Source organism: Silene latifolia, chromosome 10 (assembly GCF_048544455.1).
Source record: "Silene latifolia isolate original U9 population chromosome 10, ASM4854445v1, whole genome shotgun sequence".
NCBI classification, from domain to species: Eukaryota; Viridiplantae; Streptophyta; class Magnoliopsida; order Caryophyllales; family Caryophyllaceae; genus Silene; species Silene latifolia.
In genome coordinates, this window is record NC_133535.1 from 140,269,209 (window position 1) to 140,283,005 (window position 13,797).

The 13,797-nt window shown below is 37.2% G+C and overlaps 1 protein-coding gene, 1 long non-coding RNA gene and 1 other non-coding gene across 3 annotated transcripts; 2 read left to right on the plus strand and 1 right to left on the minus strand.

Annotated features, from left to right (window-relative positions):
• The first annotated feature begins 349 nt into the window (after positions 1 to 349).
• On the plus strand, positions 350 to 1,418 carry LOC141609251 (uncharacterized). The gene is made up of 5 exons (XR_012527313.1): positions 350 to 479; positions 597 to 716; positions 808 to 925; positions 1,010 to 1,122; positions 1,328 to 1,418. It is a non-coding gene; the product is annotated as an uncharacterized LOC141609251 (long non-coding RNA).
• Positions 1,419 to 1,430: 12 nt separating this feature from the next.
• On the plus strand, positions 1,431 to 3,179 carry LOC141608359 (nicotinamide/nicotinic acid mononucleotide adenylyltransferase-like). Its single transcript, XM_074427721.1, has 4 exons — positions 1,431 to 1,502; positions 2,021 to 2,104; positions 2,218 to 2,484; positions 3,081 to 3,179. Exons 1-4 carry the CDS (start codon positions 1,431 to 1,433, stop codon positions 3,177 to 3,179), a joined length of 522 nt encoding a protein of 173 aa, XP_074283822.1.
• Positions 3,180 to 8,776: 5,597 nt separating this feature from the next.
• LOC141609865 (small nucleolar RNA R71) lies at positions 8,777 to 8,883 on the minus strand. Its single transcript, XR_012527771.1, has one exon. It is a non-coding gene; the product is annotated as a small nucleolar RNA R71 (small nucleolar RNA).
• Between the last annotated feature and the right edge of the window lie 4,914 nt (positions 8,884 to 13,797).

A 13,797-nucleotide genomic window follows, 5' to 3' on the forward strand; every position in this document is an offset into this window, starting at 1 on the left:
TGAATAAAAAAAACCGTTTAAAGGGGTTAGAAAAACAAAACAAAGCAAAACAAATCTACGATTCCGGTGTTTTTGAAATAGCTTGTCATGGATACGGGTGACTATATTACGTTCCTTAATAGCTTTTCACCTCCTTTTGATTCGCCAACCTTTTTAACTATGGGCTCAGTTTTACGATATTTTAACTTGTGCTCTGTTGTGTGGCCTTTTCCGACTTTGCTGCCAGGTTTTTATCTATGATTTAAAAACGTCTTCCCTTTTCTCATTCTGAAAAATGTACAATTTTTATCTTTTTTTTTTTTCTGCAAGAGATGGCTCACTATGGACTACTGTATGTTTGACATGCCTTGTTGTTCTTGAACTTCACTACTGATTTTGACTCGTTTAAGTCAAAGTATGAGCAAGTTGCAGCAGAATACAAATCTAATGGTATTAGTTTTTTGTTGGGAGACCTCGACGCTAGCAAGGGTGCACTCCAGGTATATGTTCTTATGGACAATAAGGGCATATGTCAATTTGTGTAGAATTATTTTTTGATACTGTTGCATTTTTAAGTGCTCTTAATGTTGTGGGTATCTTTCATTATGCCTGGGCAGTACTTTGGAGTCACTGAAGAGCAAGTACCACTCATCATTGTCCAGACCAATGACGGGAATAAATATCTAAACGCAAAAGTGCAACCAGATTAGATAGCCGCATGGATAAAGGACTACACTGTAAGTATATAATCTCCACCTTGTAATTTTAATTTTAATTTTTTTCACATGGACACCGATTTCTGCATCTTATTAAAATTTGATATTGCAGGAAGGCAAGGTTTCTGCACACGTTAAGTCTGAGCCTATCCCTGAAAGCAACTCTGAGCCTGTCAAGGTGGTGGTTGCTGACACCCTCAATGAGTTGGTTTTGAACTCGGGGAAAAATGGTGAGGGTTTTTGAGTTTGTGCTTTAATTGCTCGCTATGCCCCAATTCCATTGCATATTTATCTTAGTAACTTGGTTGGCGCAGTTCTTTTGGAATTTTATGCTCCGTGGTGTGGACATTGCCAAAAGTTGGCCCCAATATTGGATGAAGTTGCTCTTTCCTTCAAAGATGATCCAGATGTTGTTATCGCTAAGCTTGTAAGACTTCTCTTTTTAGATGTATATGTACTATATTCTCATGGCGTGCAACTTTCTATACCTTTAAGTAATGGTCGGAAAATATTACCTTGTGTTTGTTAACATTCTCTCTACTCTTCAACCCCTGCTGTGTCGTCCAGGCGTCCACTGATATGCAGTTTGTAGTATATAATTGTAGTTTCTGAGCTTTAAGTAATGGATACAGGATGCCACTGCAAATGATATCACGGATGAGGCATTTGAAGTTAAAGGCTACCCTACACTATACTTCAGAACAGCAGGCGGGAAGTTGGAACAGTTTGAAGGAGATGCAAAGAAGGTATATAGTCAATGTTATTGGAGCCTATATTTCACCAGTGAATGATGGATATGCAAAGAAGGTATATAGTCAATTTTCACCTTATTTCCTAGCAATGTGAAGGAGCTATTTATTTGATATCGTCTTTAAAATCTTTCACCAAAAATTGATGGTCATCTTGTTCAACAAAGAGTGGCAATCTGTTAGATGCAATATGGCTTAACCAATGACCAATCATCATTATTGAGCTTAAAATTTGTAGATTGATGGACACAAATTTCTCAATCAAATTTTGAACGATTTTAAGTTCAGAAATACGCTATGCTTGGTAGCATGTAAAGCTCATAAATAAGAATTAACTTGAAATGGTAGGAGTCCCCTAGGATAACTACATGTTTTGCAAACTATAAGAGTTCACACCCTACCTTGTTGGACGCTTGGAGCTGTTATAACTTATACCCGAATGTTTAAGACTATTTGAGTTTCAGGCTGTGTTTGTATCTGAATTAGTTACAATATTGGGTGAGTAAATCAAACCGAAATCATTTCAGCCAATATAATGGTGGTGTAAGACTGTAAGCAGTACTTTCGTTTCTACAGGGCCTTTTATCTGCTGAACACCGTATACAAATGTGTCAACTGGCTTGCAGGAGTTCAGTCTTCGTGATGGTAGATCCATGGGAGGTAATAAAATCGCCATTTACATTGTGGCTACTTTTCCGTTTACACCGAATTTGGGGTAAGCAAATTTATCAGAGAGATTATCAATTAATCTTTAAGTGTTGATGCCATTACAGGCTAAGCAAAGTACCTACCAACGGACCTTAACTGTTTTATGTAGAGTGAAGAACTACTTATGCGAGAATACTCTTGTTCCTGCTGGTAATAATGAGTTTGATGACATAGACGATAGTTTCAGGAATTTGAGGTTGATCATAAATTATAGCTCCTTGAGCACAAAGTTGACTCTTTTCCTTTTATTCCCAGGATCGCTTAAGGTCATGCTTGTCTATGGTTCCGATTTATTGGTATCATTTCGTAAAAGTTTTTGGATTCCTGAGCAGGTATATTCCGGCGCCCATTACTCACTAGATAATAGTTACAAAAGTTAGATAAAATTGATTTTTTTAATTTTGGTGCCGTGTTTGTAAGTTTAAGTAAAAAATACATTATTTCAAATATAATATATAACTATTAATGTTTTGAAAAAACTCTAGATTTAGCCTGTAATGAATCTCCTTTATTTAGTGAGACGGAATTTTGGCCGTGATTATGGCCGTGATTATGGCCGTGATTATGATCGTAGCAGGTATTATGAATCTCCTTTATTTAGTGAGACGGAATTTTTTGATAGTTTATATTTTGACTCAAAAGGTAATGTCTTTTGGCAGCCGTCGCCAATTTTATAACCGCTAAAACCTAACGTTTTTGAATAAGATCGGATAAAACCCTTAATATTATAGCGCATTCCTTTGTCTTAGTTCAACTTGGTTGTTTTGGTAATCCCTGGATTCTTTCAGCTATGCATGTTTTTATTTTGATCATATAAATTAAATGGGTTTACGTGTAGAATAGATGCAAAAATGATTTGGCAGGTTGATTGATTACTATAATTTGGTAAGTGTAGGTGGTGGTCTCATTTTTTATGTATGTGTCCCAGGTGCATTTATACAGGAAGGAAGCAAGAAAACTTGCTAATGTGGAAGCGGTTAACACATATGATCATGTCTCCGCTGTTCTTACTGCACTCTACCCATAAGTTGTCCAGTCAAATTGCTGCAGCCTAATCGTCTCACCCCGTGTCAACGCTAATAAAAATATTATTAAATATTGTCCCATTATGTGACCTATATGTAACATAAATAATGCTAGATGGCTCCATCTTTAAGCGTTAGTTTGAGAAGTTTCTCTACTGAAGCAGTAGACTAAATGTAAGAAAGAACTATCTCATGTTAGGGTGGCCTAGCAACAGTTGCACGGAAATATATATGAAATTCGGAAGCAAATAAGCAGCTTATTGTGTATAAATAACTACGTCGTTCAACTTTATATATTTTTCACACTGTCCCATTATAATCCTATGTACCGTGTATATTATTGCTTTTATTATGAATTTCACCGTGTATGGTAATGCTCCCCTACTATAATGCTGTCAACCAGCCCATATGGCCGCTACATGGTTTAGGCCAGATTGGCAAAGTAATTCACAAACTATTTTGTACACATATGCACGACACCTACACAATATTACTATCGGAAATTTATAAACAGTGGGCCAAATTGGGGCTCCGCGCCCGGGAGGGCGCGGCGCAACAACTAGTTGCTAAAAGTAGTACTCATTGTACCAAAATAATAATAAAAAAAAACTAAAAGAAATACTCACACCATGGTGTATAATAAGTTGCAGAATACTATTTGCATGTTTATTACTCAAGTTAATTTTGGCAATGATTTTTTTATACAGCATACAACCAATTCTCATGATTTAAAAATAATTATTCGTGAATTAAAACTAATTATTTCATAATTAGCTCAATTAAAACAAACATGCAATTCTAATTTAATAATTTCATAATTAAATTAAACATGTGAAAGACCAGAGTATAAGATTCATACCAAACCCTTATCCAACATGGAAAAACTTGTCCTATAGTACTCATACACGACATACACGTGAGATACGCAAATCGACACAAACAATTCATATTCGTGTGATTTCAAGCAATTCTAATTAATCATATCCAATTAATTAAAATAACATGTGAACAATTAATGTGAAAATTAAACTAACTCATTTTCATTGATTATTATCTAACCTTTGAAACATATGACAATTACTTCATAATTGCAATAACAACATGCTAATTAACGATAAACATGTGAATTCAAATCCGACATAAATAAGAACAAACATGTTTAAACAAATCATATGGCAGCAATAATTGACTAATTACCCTATCAGAAAACAATTCCACAACAATAAAGCCATCCATCGGCATTCAACAATGATAATCCCATCCTCCTTCATTCATCACTAACAATATACTAATTACCGTAACAATTGCATAATTAATACGATAATTAAATTAAAAGCTATAAAAACGATGATTAAAAAAGAGAAAGAGAGTATTTTGGCACCCTCAACTTACATGTATCTCTGACGATGCTCCACGAATGCCGGGATGCAAACTTCTTGATACGTCTACGACGGTTTTCAAAATTTTTCGAACTTCCAAATTGAAACAAGCAAACATGTTTCACGTGTATATGCAAACTTGTGCAGCGATTTTCAAACGATCACTACGGCTTCAAATCTTAACGAATTTTCGATCCAAAAGATGTTTTGGAATCCTTGAACAACAAATTTTTGATATTTAACAAAAAAAAAAAAACTGAAAACGCATTTAAAATGATTAAAATGAGTCACAACAAGGGCTGGACAGAACGCGAGTAAGGGTAAAGAATTGAGCAAATTAATGCTTTAAACATTACCAATACTCTTACTACATGGTTCGAATCAATCAAGGGCACTACCTTGATTATGTATGTCAAATTTGGTGAATTTTGGTGGTGATTTGAATGGGTTTCGAAGGGGTTTTCGAAGGGAGGCATCCCTACTCTGTTTTTCTGGGTTGGTTGCTCGAGGAAGAAGATGAAGTTCTTCTTCGAGTTTCTGGGTGCTTGAGGCTAAGGTTATGTTAGGTGAGCATTAGTTGTGCATTAGGTCTCCATTGTAGGAGTTAATGGAAGCTTATATAGGCTTAGGACGCTAGGTTTCGAAGGTTTAGAAAATAGGAAAGATTTCGAGACAGGTTTTTTGGTTAGAAATTCTCAAGCTTATTTCGTACTCGATTTTCTATATTCTCTAGATGGCAATGGGAGTTATGGAAGGTAGAATATTTCTTACTTGGTAGGCAAGGTGAGGGGAGTTGGTGAAATCGTGTTACCTTTATTTAAAAGTAGTCAAGATTAATCAAAACCGGTGCTTTGAAAACTAATCAACACGCAAGTGGATGGGAAGGAATCAACAGAGGCATAATTGATCAACTTGGATGATGCTCTTGGATTAAGACAACATAAATTGTTTGCTTGTAATTGATGATAGAATTATTGAAATCCATATTGGTAATTGATGTAAAGAAAGGTGAGGATGGAGAATTGGTTTATCAAAGATAAAGGGCATCAAAGAGAAGAATGAAGTGAATGATATGGAACAACACTAGATGGTTTATTAGGGTTTAGTCACAAAAACAATAGACTCAATATTCGGGTTGGGTTTAGCCCATTTCAAATATTCCAATAGAAGTTGTTCGATAAATAACGAGAGAATAAAATAAATCGACTTATTGAAAGTAAAATAATAAATAAAGAAATAATAATGCAAAATAGTAAAATATTTGGATTATAACAAGGCAATCCTTATATTATACTCCCAGGAGTATAGTCCTTCATGTTCCTTATCCATTTAAAAGGAAAAAAAAATTATATATCCTGTAAAAATATAACTACCTTCCCCATTCCTTCCTTTTACTCTTCACTTACCAAAAGTGGTTACCACTAAACAAAACCCCCTTCTCTCCTATATTCATAAAATCCAAAGAATCTATATTTTTGATCGTTTTTAATCGTCTGATTAAATTAAATTTATGTTTCTGTGTCAACCTCCGTTGGTTAAATTGTTTTATTAGGTGGATTACCCTTCAATATTACATCTCTCATTATTCATAGTTAAATTGTGATTTCTGGTGTGATATTCATCTTATGTCACTATGATATTCATTTTATGTTTAGTGAATATGATAGTGTAATGTGATAAATATGTGTTATGTGGTATGATATTCACCAATTGATACTATTATATTCACTTTTAGTTATGTGAATATGATGATGTAATTTGATGAATATGTACCATATAGTGTAATATTCACCATATGATACTATGACATTCACTTTGAATTTAGTGAATATGGTAGTGTAATTTAATGATTACGAACTATAAACTTGATAAAATTCGAGTACAAATAATAGAAAAAATGTTAAATTTTATAGAATTTGAAATTTGATAAATTGAGTAATTTGGAAAAAAAAAAAAGAAACATAAGGTAGTGGGTAGTTAATAGTGTTCCTTTTTATTTTCTTTTTATTTAATTTTTTTTATCGTAACTACTATGGGTGTATACTACTCCCTACATTTGGGAGTAGGATATAATTTACCATAACAAGGGGAGTCGGTGGAGGAGATTGGGGCTCAAGAAACGAGCTCCAAAAGCTCGCAAAAACAGGGCAGAGAAGGGAGCTTTGGGTTGGTGTTTATTTGGCTCATGGGACTCGATTCACGGGTTAGCTAGGCTAGGACTGGGTTGGGGCATGGTTGGGACATAGGGATAGGCCTTAGACATGGGTTGGGTGGTTATGGGTGGGTGTAAACACGGGTTTGGGGAGCTGCAAAGTGGCGGGTTCGAGCTGCAAAAAACATAGTATGCGGGACTGTTTTGGGCTGCTTTGAACGTGATTTTGGTTTGGTTTGGAGAGGTCTTGGTGTAGGCTATGGGGGATTCGAACACTCGGCTAAAGGGGATGGAAGACGGGTTGAAAGTTCCTTCAGAATCGTGCCAAGACTTGGCCCAAGTCGCATAAAAAATCGCTCCTCAAAGCGCCTCTAAAACGGGTTTAAAAACTCGAAACTTCGAATTAAATAAAACGATAAATAAAAACCGTCACAAAAACACATTTTTGACTTTCTAAATCAAAATAAACAAATTTTGAATTAAAACTCAAATTAAAATTTTCAAAACAATTTATAGCGATAAATCGTAAATAAAAGCTCGAAACTCGAATTAAATTTAAATCGAATGAAATAAATTCCATTTATTTCAAAAATCATTAAAAAATAAATAAATGAAATAAAAAATTTTATTTCATAAATTTTCAAAACCAAAATGCAAAGAAACAAATAATTATTTATTTCAAAACATTCAAAATGTCAATTTAAATAACTATTTAAATTAACTAAAACCGTCGACGTAAACTTACTTGACATCCATATGCCATATCCATATCACGAGCACGTCATTTGAGAATACATGTGTCCTATCGTCATCGGATGGCTAGCGGGAATCCTGTAAATTCCAATATCGACAGATACGGGTATCTACACCTACATGAAACTTATTCTTATATCTTCATACATGCGCACGAGGATAGTGATGACTTCCTTGGATACAAAAATCACTTTCATGACGATAAATAAAAGTCAGGGGCAGTCACTTAATCATGTTGAAGTTTATCTACCGAAACTAGATTTTAGTCCTGGCTAGCTTTACGTAACAACGTCAAGACAACATCACTAAGAAATTAAAGTTCTATATTGATGACAGAGAACAGGTGATGTATCACTTTTATATACACTTTTGTAACTCCTTTCATGTTGTTTTATATACCGTTTTCGTGCCTATTATATCATTTATATGCCTTTTATAGTGAATTGTCGATACTACAGCTTCTTTATGTTTTAATGCAGAAATGACGCATTACGAGGTGAATCAAGTTAAGATGAGCATTTTCGATACCTGTCTTACCACTAGCTATTTTGTTAGTTTTGAGATAGATTTATTTTGATATAGGTAGTACGACTTTAGCGCTATCAAATTTGGCACCGTTGCCGGGGAGGCAACAATTTTCTTGTTAGTTTTTGTTTATTTTGTCTTTTTGTATCAGGGAACCTAGTTCCTTGAGACCGTTCTCACACTTTTCTTGTTAGTTTTGTGTATGCCCAGGTCAACTAGGTCCAAGATTCTTTCTATAGATCCCGAGCCAGAGAAGACTTTTTGCTACAGACGAAAGTTTCAGAAAGAAGTGGGTCAAGTAGAAGACTTGAGTATACTTGACGTTGAGACGGAGCATTCTACTACTTCAGAAAATCTGTCCTTTGAAGAGGACATTACTTCTGATCTTGAAATTCCAGTTCCTGAGATTACCATCATGCGTACCTCAGCCAGTCATTCCGAGCCTACATCGGCTTCCATCCCAAAAGGATTCCAGCTTCCTACCTCAGACAATAGAACTTTTGAGATTTTTCCATCTTACATCAATTTGGTGGAACGAATTTTATTTGGAGGAGGAGCTACTGAGGACCCTGCAAAATATATGGAGAAATTCGTCACTTATTATTGCTCCATCCCTTTGACTAACGGGGTGACACAAGATCAGGTGAAGCAGGTACTCTTTCCTTTTTCTCTAAAAGATGGTGCTGCGGAGTGGTTGAGAGATTTAGATATGGCGGATGAAGGATTTACTGACTGGAATACTCTAGCTCTTGCTTTCTACAAGAGGTACATCCCACCTCAGAAGACTAATGCATTGAGAAGTCAAATTACTAGTTTCAAGCAAGGAGCTACTGAAGATTTGAATGAAGCATGGATTCGTTTTAAACGGTTGGTTCGTTCAGTTCCCCATCATGGCTTTTAACAGTGGTTTCTTTGCAACCAGTTTTATAACGGGTTGTACGACGATCATCGTGCTTTACTAGACTCTTTAGCTAATGGGAGGTTTCAGGACAACACTAATGATAATACCGCGTGGAAGTTAATTGATCATATTGCTACCCATACTGCAAAGTATGAAAATCCTAGGGGAAGTACGCGTGGGAATGGTGGAGATAGTGCTCTTGCGGCACAACTAGAGGCTATTTCTGCCCAAATTGCTGAGATGAAGACTACCCAATATTTGGGTAATAAGGAGATGGTTCATACTATGAGTCAACAAGAGGAGTCTTGTGCTAGATGTGGTATGGATGGTCACAATGCAGCTGAGTGTTTGAGCACATTGGAGCAGGTTAATGCCTATCAATATTTTAGGCAAGGTACACCTTTCTCTAACATTTACAATGAAAGAACGAAGGAGCATCCTTTCCTTCAATGGTCTAGTCAGAATGTGCAAAATCCACAACAACAACAACCACAGAAGAATACTTATATACCTCTTAATAATCGTGGTAATCAACCACAAGGAGGTTATCAAAGGCAAAATCAAGGAGGTCAGCAGTTTAATAATCAATATCAACAACCTCCTCAACAAATTCCTCAACAAGCTCCAAACAATGAGATGTCAGAGTTGAGAGCTCTCCTTCAACACACCTTGGCTACGCAACAAAAGCGGACGGCTCAAATCTCTGAGCTGATTGCCCATAATAAGATGATTGATACCCAAGTGGCTCAGATGGCGGTTCATAATTCCTCAAAACAGCCCGGAACTCTTCCTTCTCAAGGTAAGCAAGCTCATGAGCAAGCTAATGTCATTCAACTGAGGAGCGGTACCACGTATCAAAATCCAGAGTTGCCAAGTCATGAAGAAGATTTGCCCACTAATGATGATGAGATACCCTATATGTATCCTAAGGGATTGGGTAATTTGGAGCTAAGTGACGATGAAAAAGAAGTTGACGAAACTGAAACACGAGATAAGATTAAAAGCGAGAAAAATAAAAAAGACGAATCTGCCAAGGTTCCTCGATCGAGTAGCATCAGCCTCGATCGAGGAACTTCAGTACTCGATCGAGTAAAGTCAGGGCTCGATCGAGGAATCTCTCTGGTTGATGACGGTGTTTCAAAAGTTGATTCTAAAGCAAAGGAAGCTGAGCCGATTACTATTGCACTACCTTTTCCGCATCGTCAACAAAAGTCTAAGCTGGATAAACAGTTTGACAAATTTATGGAGGTAGTGAAGAACTTGCAGGTAAGTGTTCCTTTTACTAAGTTGATCACTCAAGTGCCAGCTTATGCGAAGGTTATGAAGGAAATATTGACAAGGAAGAGGTCCTTTGACGTGGTGGAGACTATTGCTTTTACTCAAAAGTGCAGCGCCGTGTTGCAAGCTAATTCACCACCAAAGCTTAAGGATCCAAGGAGTTTTTCTATCCCTTGTCATATCGGTCATCTTGCTATTAGGAAAGCTCTTTGTGATTTAGGAGCTAGCGTTAGTGTAACACCCCCTCATACCAAGGTACCTTGCCAAGGACTACCCTAGCATGAAAGGCTGTTACCATCTCGGTTTCCCGAGGTTAGTATATCAAAGTTACAAATTCCAAACAACATTTATTAAAGTATAAAAGTTAAAGATTACATTATCTCAGACCAACTCAAAATAAACGTACAATGTCTCAATACAAATGAAATCCAAGACATCTAAACTCATAACAACGGAAGCTAGACTTGACGTGATGACTCCCCATGACTGTCCCATAGCTAAACATCTGCATTACCTGTCACAATCTGCTCACCATCCCCGAATGGATCACCGCAGGTTTTACAAAACAACAACACGGGGTCAGTTCTACTCAATCAATATAAGACAACAACAAGACAACCAGCTGACCATCGATCTCACACAGTAACCGACTACACACCGAAGTGTGTAGCCCTGCCAGATTACCCATCGCAACAGGTAATCCTCGCCGCCAGTGGGTGACCGCAGCCCATCCCCACCTAGTCCAACTCATCAACGAGCGACTAACAATCCCTGTCCCTTAATGTGCACATCCCCTCCCGTGGCGGGTTCCACGGAGGGCGAACTAGGGTGTGAAGCCACTCCCGCAAGTGACTCCACCACAATCACAATCACATGACATCACAAACCATCTCAATCTCCTCACACCAACATCGTCACAACAATCTCCATACTCCGATGATCAACAGATAACAATAATCACAACAAACATGTCTTACAAAGAACAGTAAACTGAGTAGGGAAACCCTACCTTTTCGCAATCCGCTTACGCTGCAATCAACCATACAAATGCATAACAAATACCACATCGTCACCTACAACAACAATCACATAGTTCCAATCACTAACTGCAAAACCCCATTTCCCCCAATTCATGATTAAAGGCAAACCCTAGAATTAAACACCAACAATCATGGGAATAAAGACTTACCAACGAAAGGATGAATGATTGAATGCGATTGCTAAGATTGTCCATACATACACAAAGGAGAGATTGGGAGTGATTAGAGCGTCGTACGTTTGATTAGATTTTGTAAAATGATGTTTTAGAAACTGTTTATCGAATAAATAACCCCTAACTACTCCCGCATCAAACCGCTGAAATAACACTCGACGAACCGGATACTCGGTCGAGTATAGAGCATACTCGGCCGAGTATCCTCTACTCGGTCGAGTATTCATCATACTCGGCCGAGTATTCCTCGGCAGAAGCCAAACATAACATGCACTTAGCACTACTCGGCCGAGTAGGCTCTACTCGGTCGAGTACTTAGCTTAATAAAATCCGTAGTATTACAATCTTCCCCCCTTAAAAGAACTTCGTCCCCGAAGTTCCAACCCAACCTATAAAACGTGGACATTTAACACTAACTCCACAAACCACTCTTCCTTCCACAACATGGCTCAGGATATCGTCTCAACTATAGCATAGGCTCCCAATACTGACTCCATAACATTACCAAATAACCACAATATAATGTTGCCAACCTTGTCTCACTTCCATAACACTCAATAGCACTCCATCCACAAAAGAAGATCAACCGTCAAAACGGAATGTTACCTTCTACCATCCTTAAAACGAACTTCGTCCTCGAAGTTTACTCAAACCCATAAACATCATCTTCCAACTGTCAAAACTATCGGACTCATAATCATCATTATTCAACTGTCAACACTATTGAAATATTCTCTCATTCCTAAACATCGAACTACTACAAGCACGGTCATGACCTTTAATAAAATCAAAACAAATATCCGTCTTTTATGCTACACCAACACTCTACTTCCAATTATACTACCATATGCACAACCATCAAAATCTCTTTTATCGCATCCTACTCCTCTTAAGATAAATGTTACGTCCTCGTAACTCATTAATACTAAATCCTAGCTATATTTTCTCATTATCCCCATCACCACCGCATGTCAAAAATGACCACTTATAATCTGAATACCGCCATGCATATATCTTAGGCTCTCTTACTTAAACAACTCTCATCCTTCAATTCACTCGTCACACTCCCTAACCTATACCTCAAAATCTTTAATTTAACCCAAAACTTCAAATCTTCCACATTACCGCAACATGACACACCTCTCTATATAAACTATATAAAACTCATATCACCAAAAGCATAACTCGCACTCCACACTTGTTACGTACACTCACACTAGATCCTCAAGTTCTTTTCTTGCATTACCGCAAAACTCATACATAACTTAACATGACATCAATTCCCAATATCCTACACTCACTATCTCAACAAAAGGTTATGAACCACCTGCCGCTTTCAGATCATTACAACACATATTCCACGAATCACTTGCCATGACTACGACTACCGATGCCTCATCTTAAAACAAGATCAACATTACTGTAACAACTTCTCACAACAGTGTCCCATCAACAGAATATCACTCTACCCTCATTCCCAAACTGAAACTGGTAAGAAACATCAACAAACAAAACAACAGTCTTTATGTTCAACCAAAATTCACAAGGAACAACAGCAACAAAACAACAATCAGGCATAATCGGTCCAGACTTTCAAACTCAAATCGTAACCACCCCGTATACTCAACCACAACCGGTGACGGCATCGCAACACCGCAACCAACAGCCGCACCGCAGCGCGAAAATGCCCGCATCACAATACGAAGTACCATGCCCGGATCACCACCCGAGGCACAACAACCACATCGATAAACATCACAACCACATATAATTCCCATAAACACTTACTCAGTATGACATTTCGAGCAAGAAAACTCATTCAAAACCGTTTTACTAGATTATAACACAACATATTATACGGAATAAACTGACAAGAATCTCATGAACATCATCCTTACCATTTCACGGAATAAACATGTATCGTCAATACACATACAATTTAACTATCCATGCCAGATCAATCAAATTATTACCTTTTGAACCTCATTCCATTAGTATACCGTACCCAACATAAATTACAAAACATTCATATAACAACTTTATAATTATCACACCATACCACTTCTTGTGAGGTCAGAACCTCACACAAACATTTACACATATCATAGACCCGTAATCACATCCAACTAGTCAATCCTGATCACGTAAGTTACCACCTGTTAAAAGTTACCTCTCACCCGAGCTTAACTCGTACACCCCTCATAACATATTCTCCCATCCGCATAACCATCACCCCCTGCCAAATGTAACCATACCATTAATACTCAACTACTAACAACCGCCTCATATAACCACATCTTATACTCTCTCACAACCATACATATTTATCCTGGTCTCTACAAAATCAACCTCATTAGATCAACTAGCTTCCCTAAAGTAACATCATCCTCAACCACTAGTGACAATACTATGGCACCAA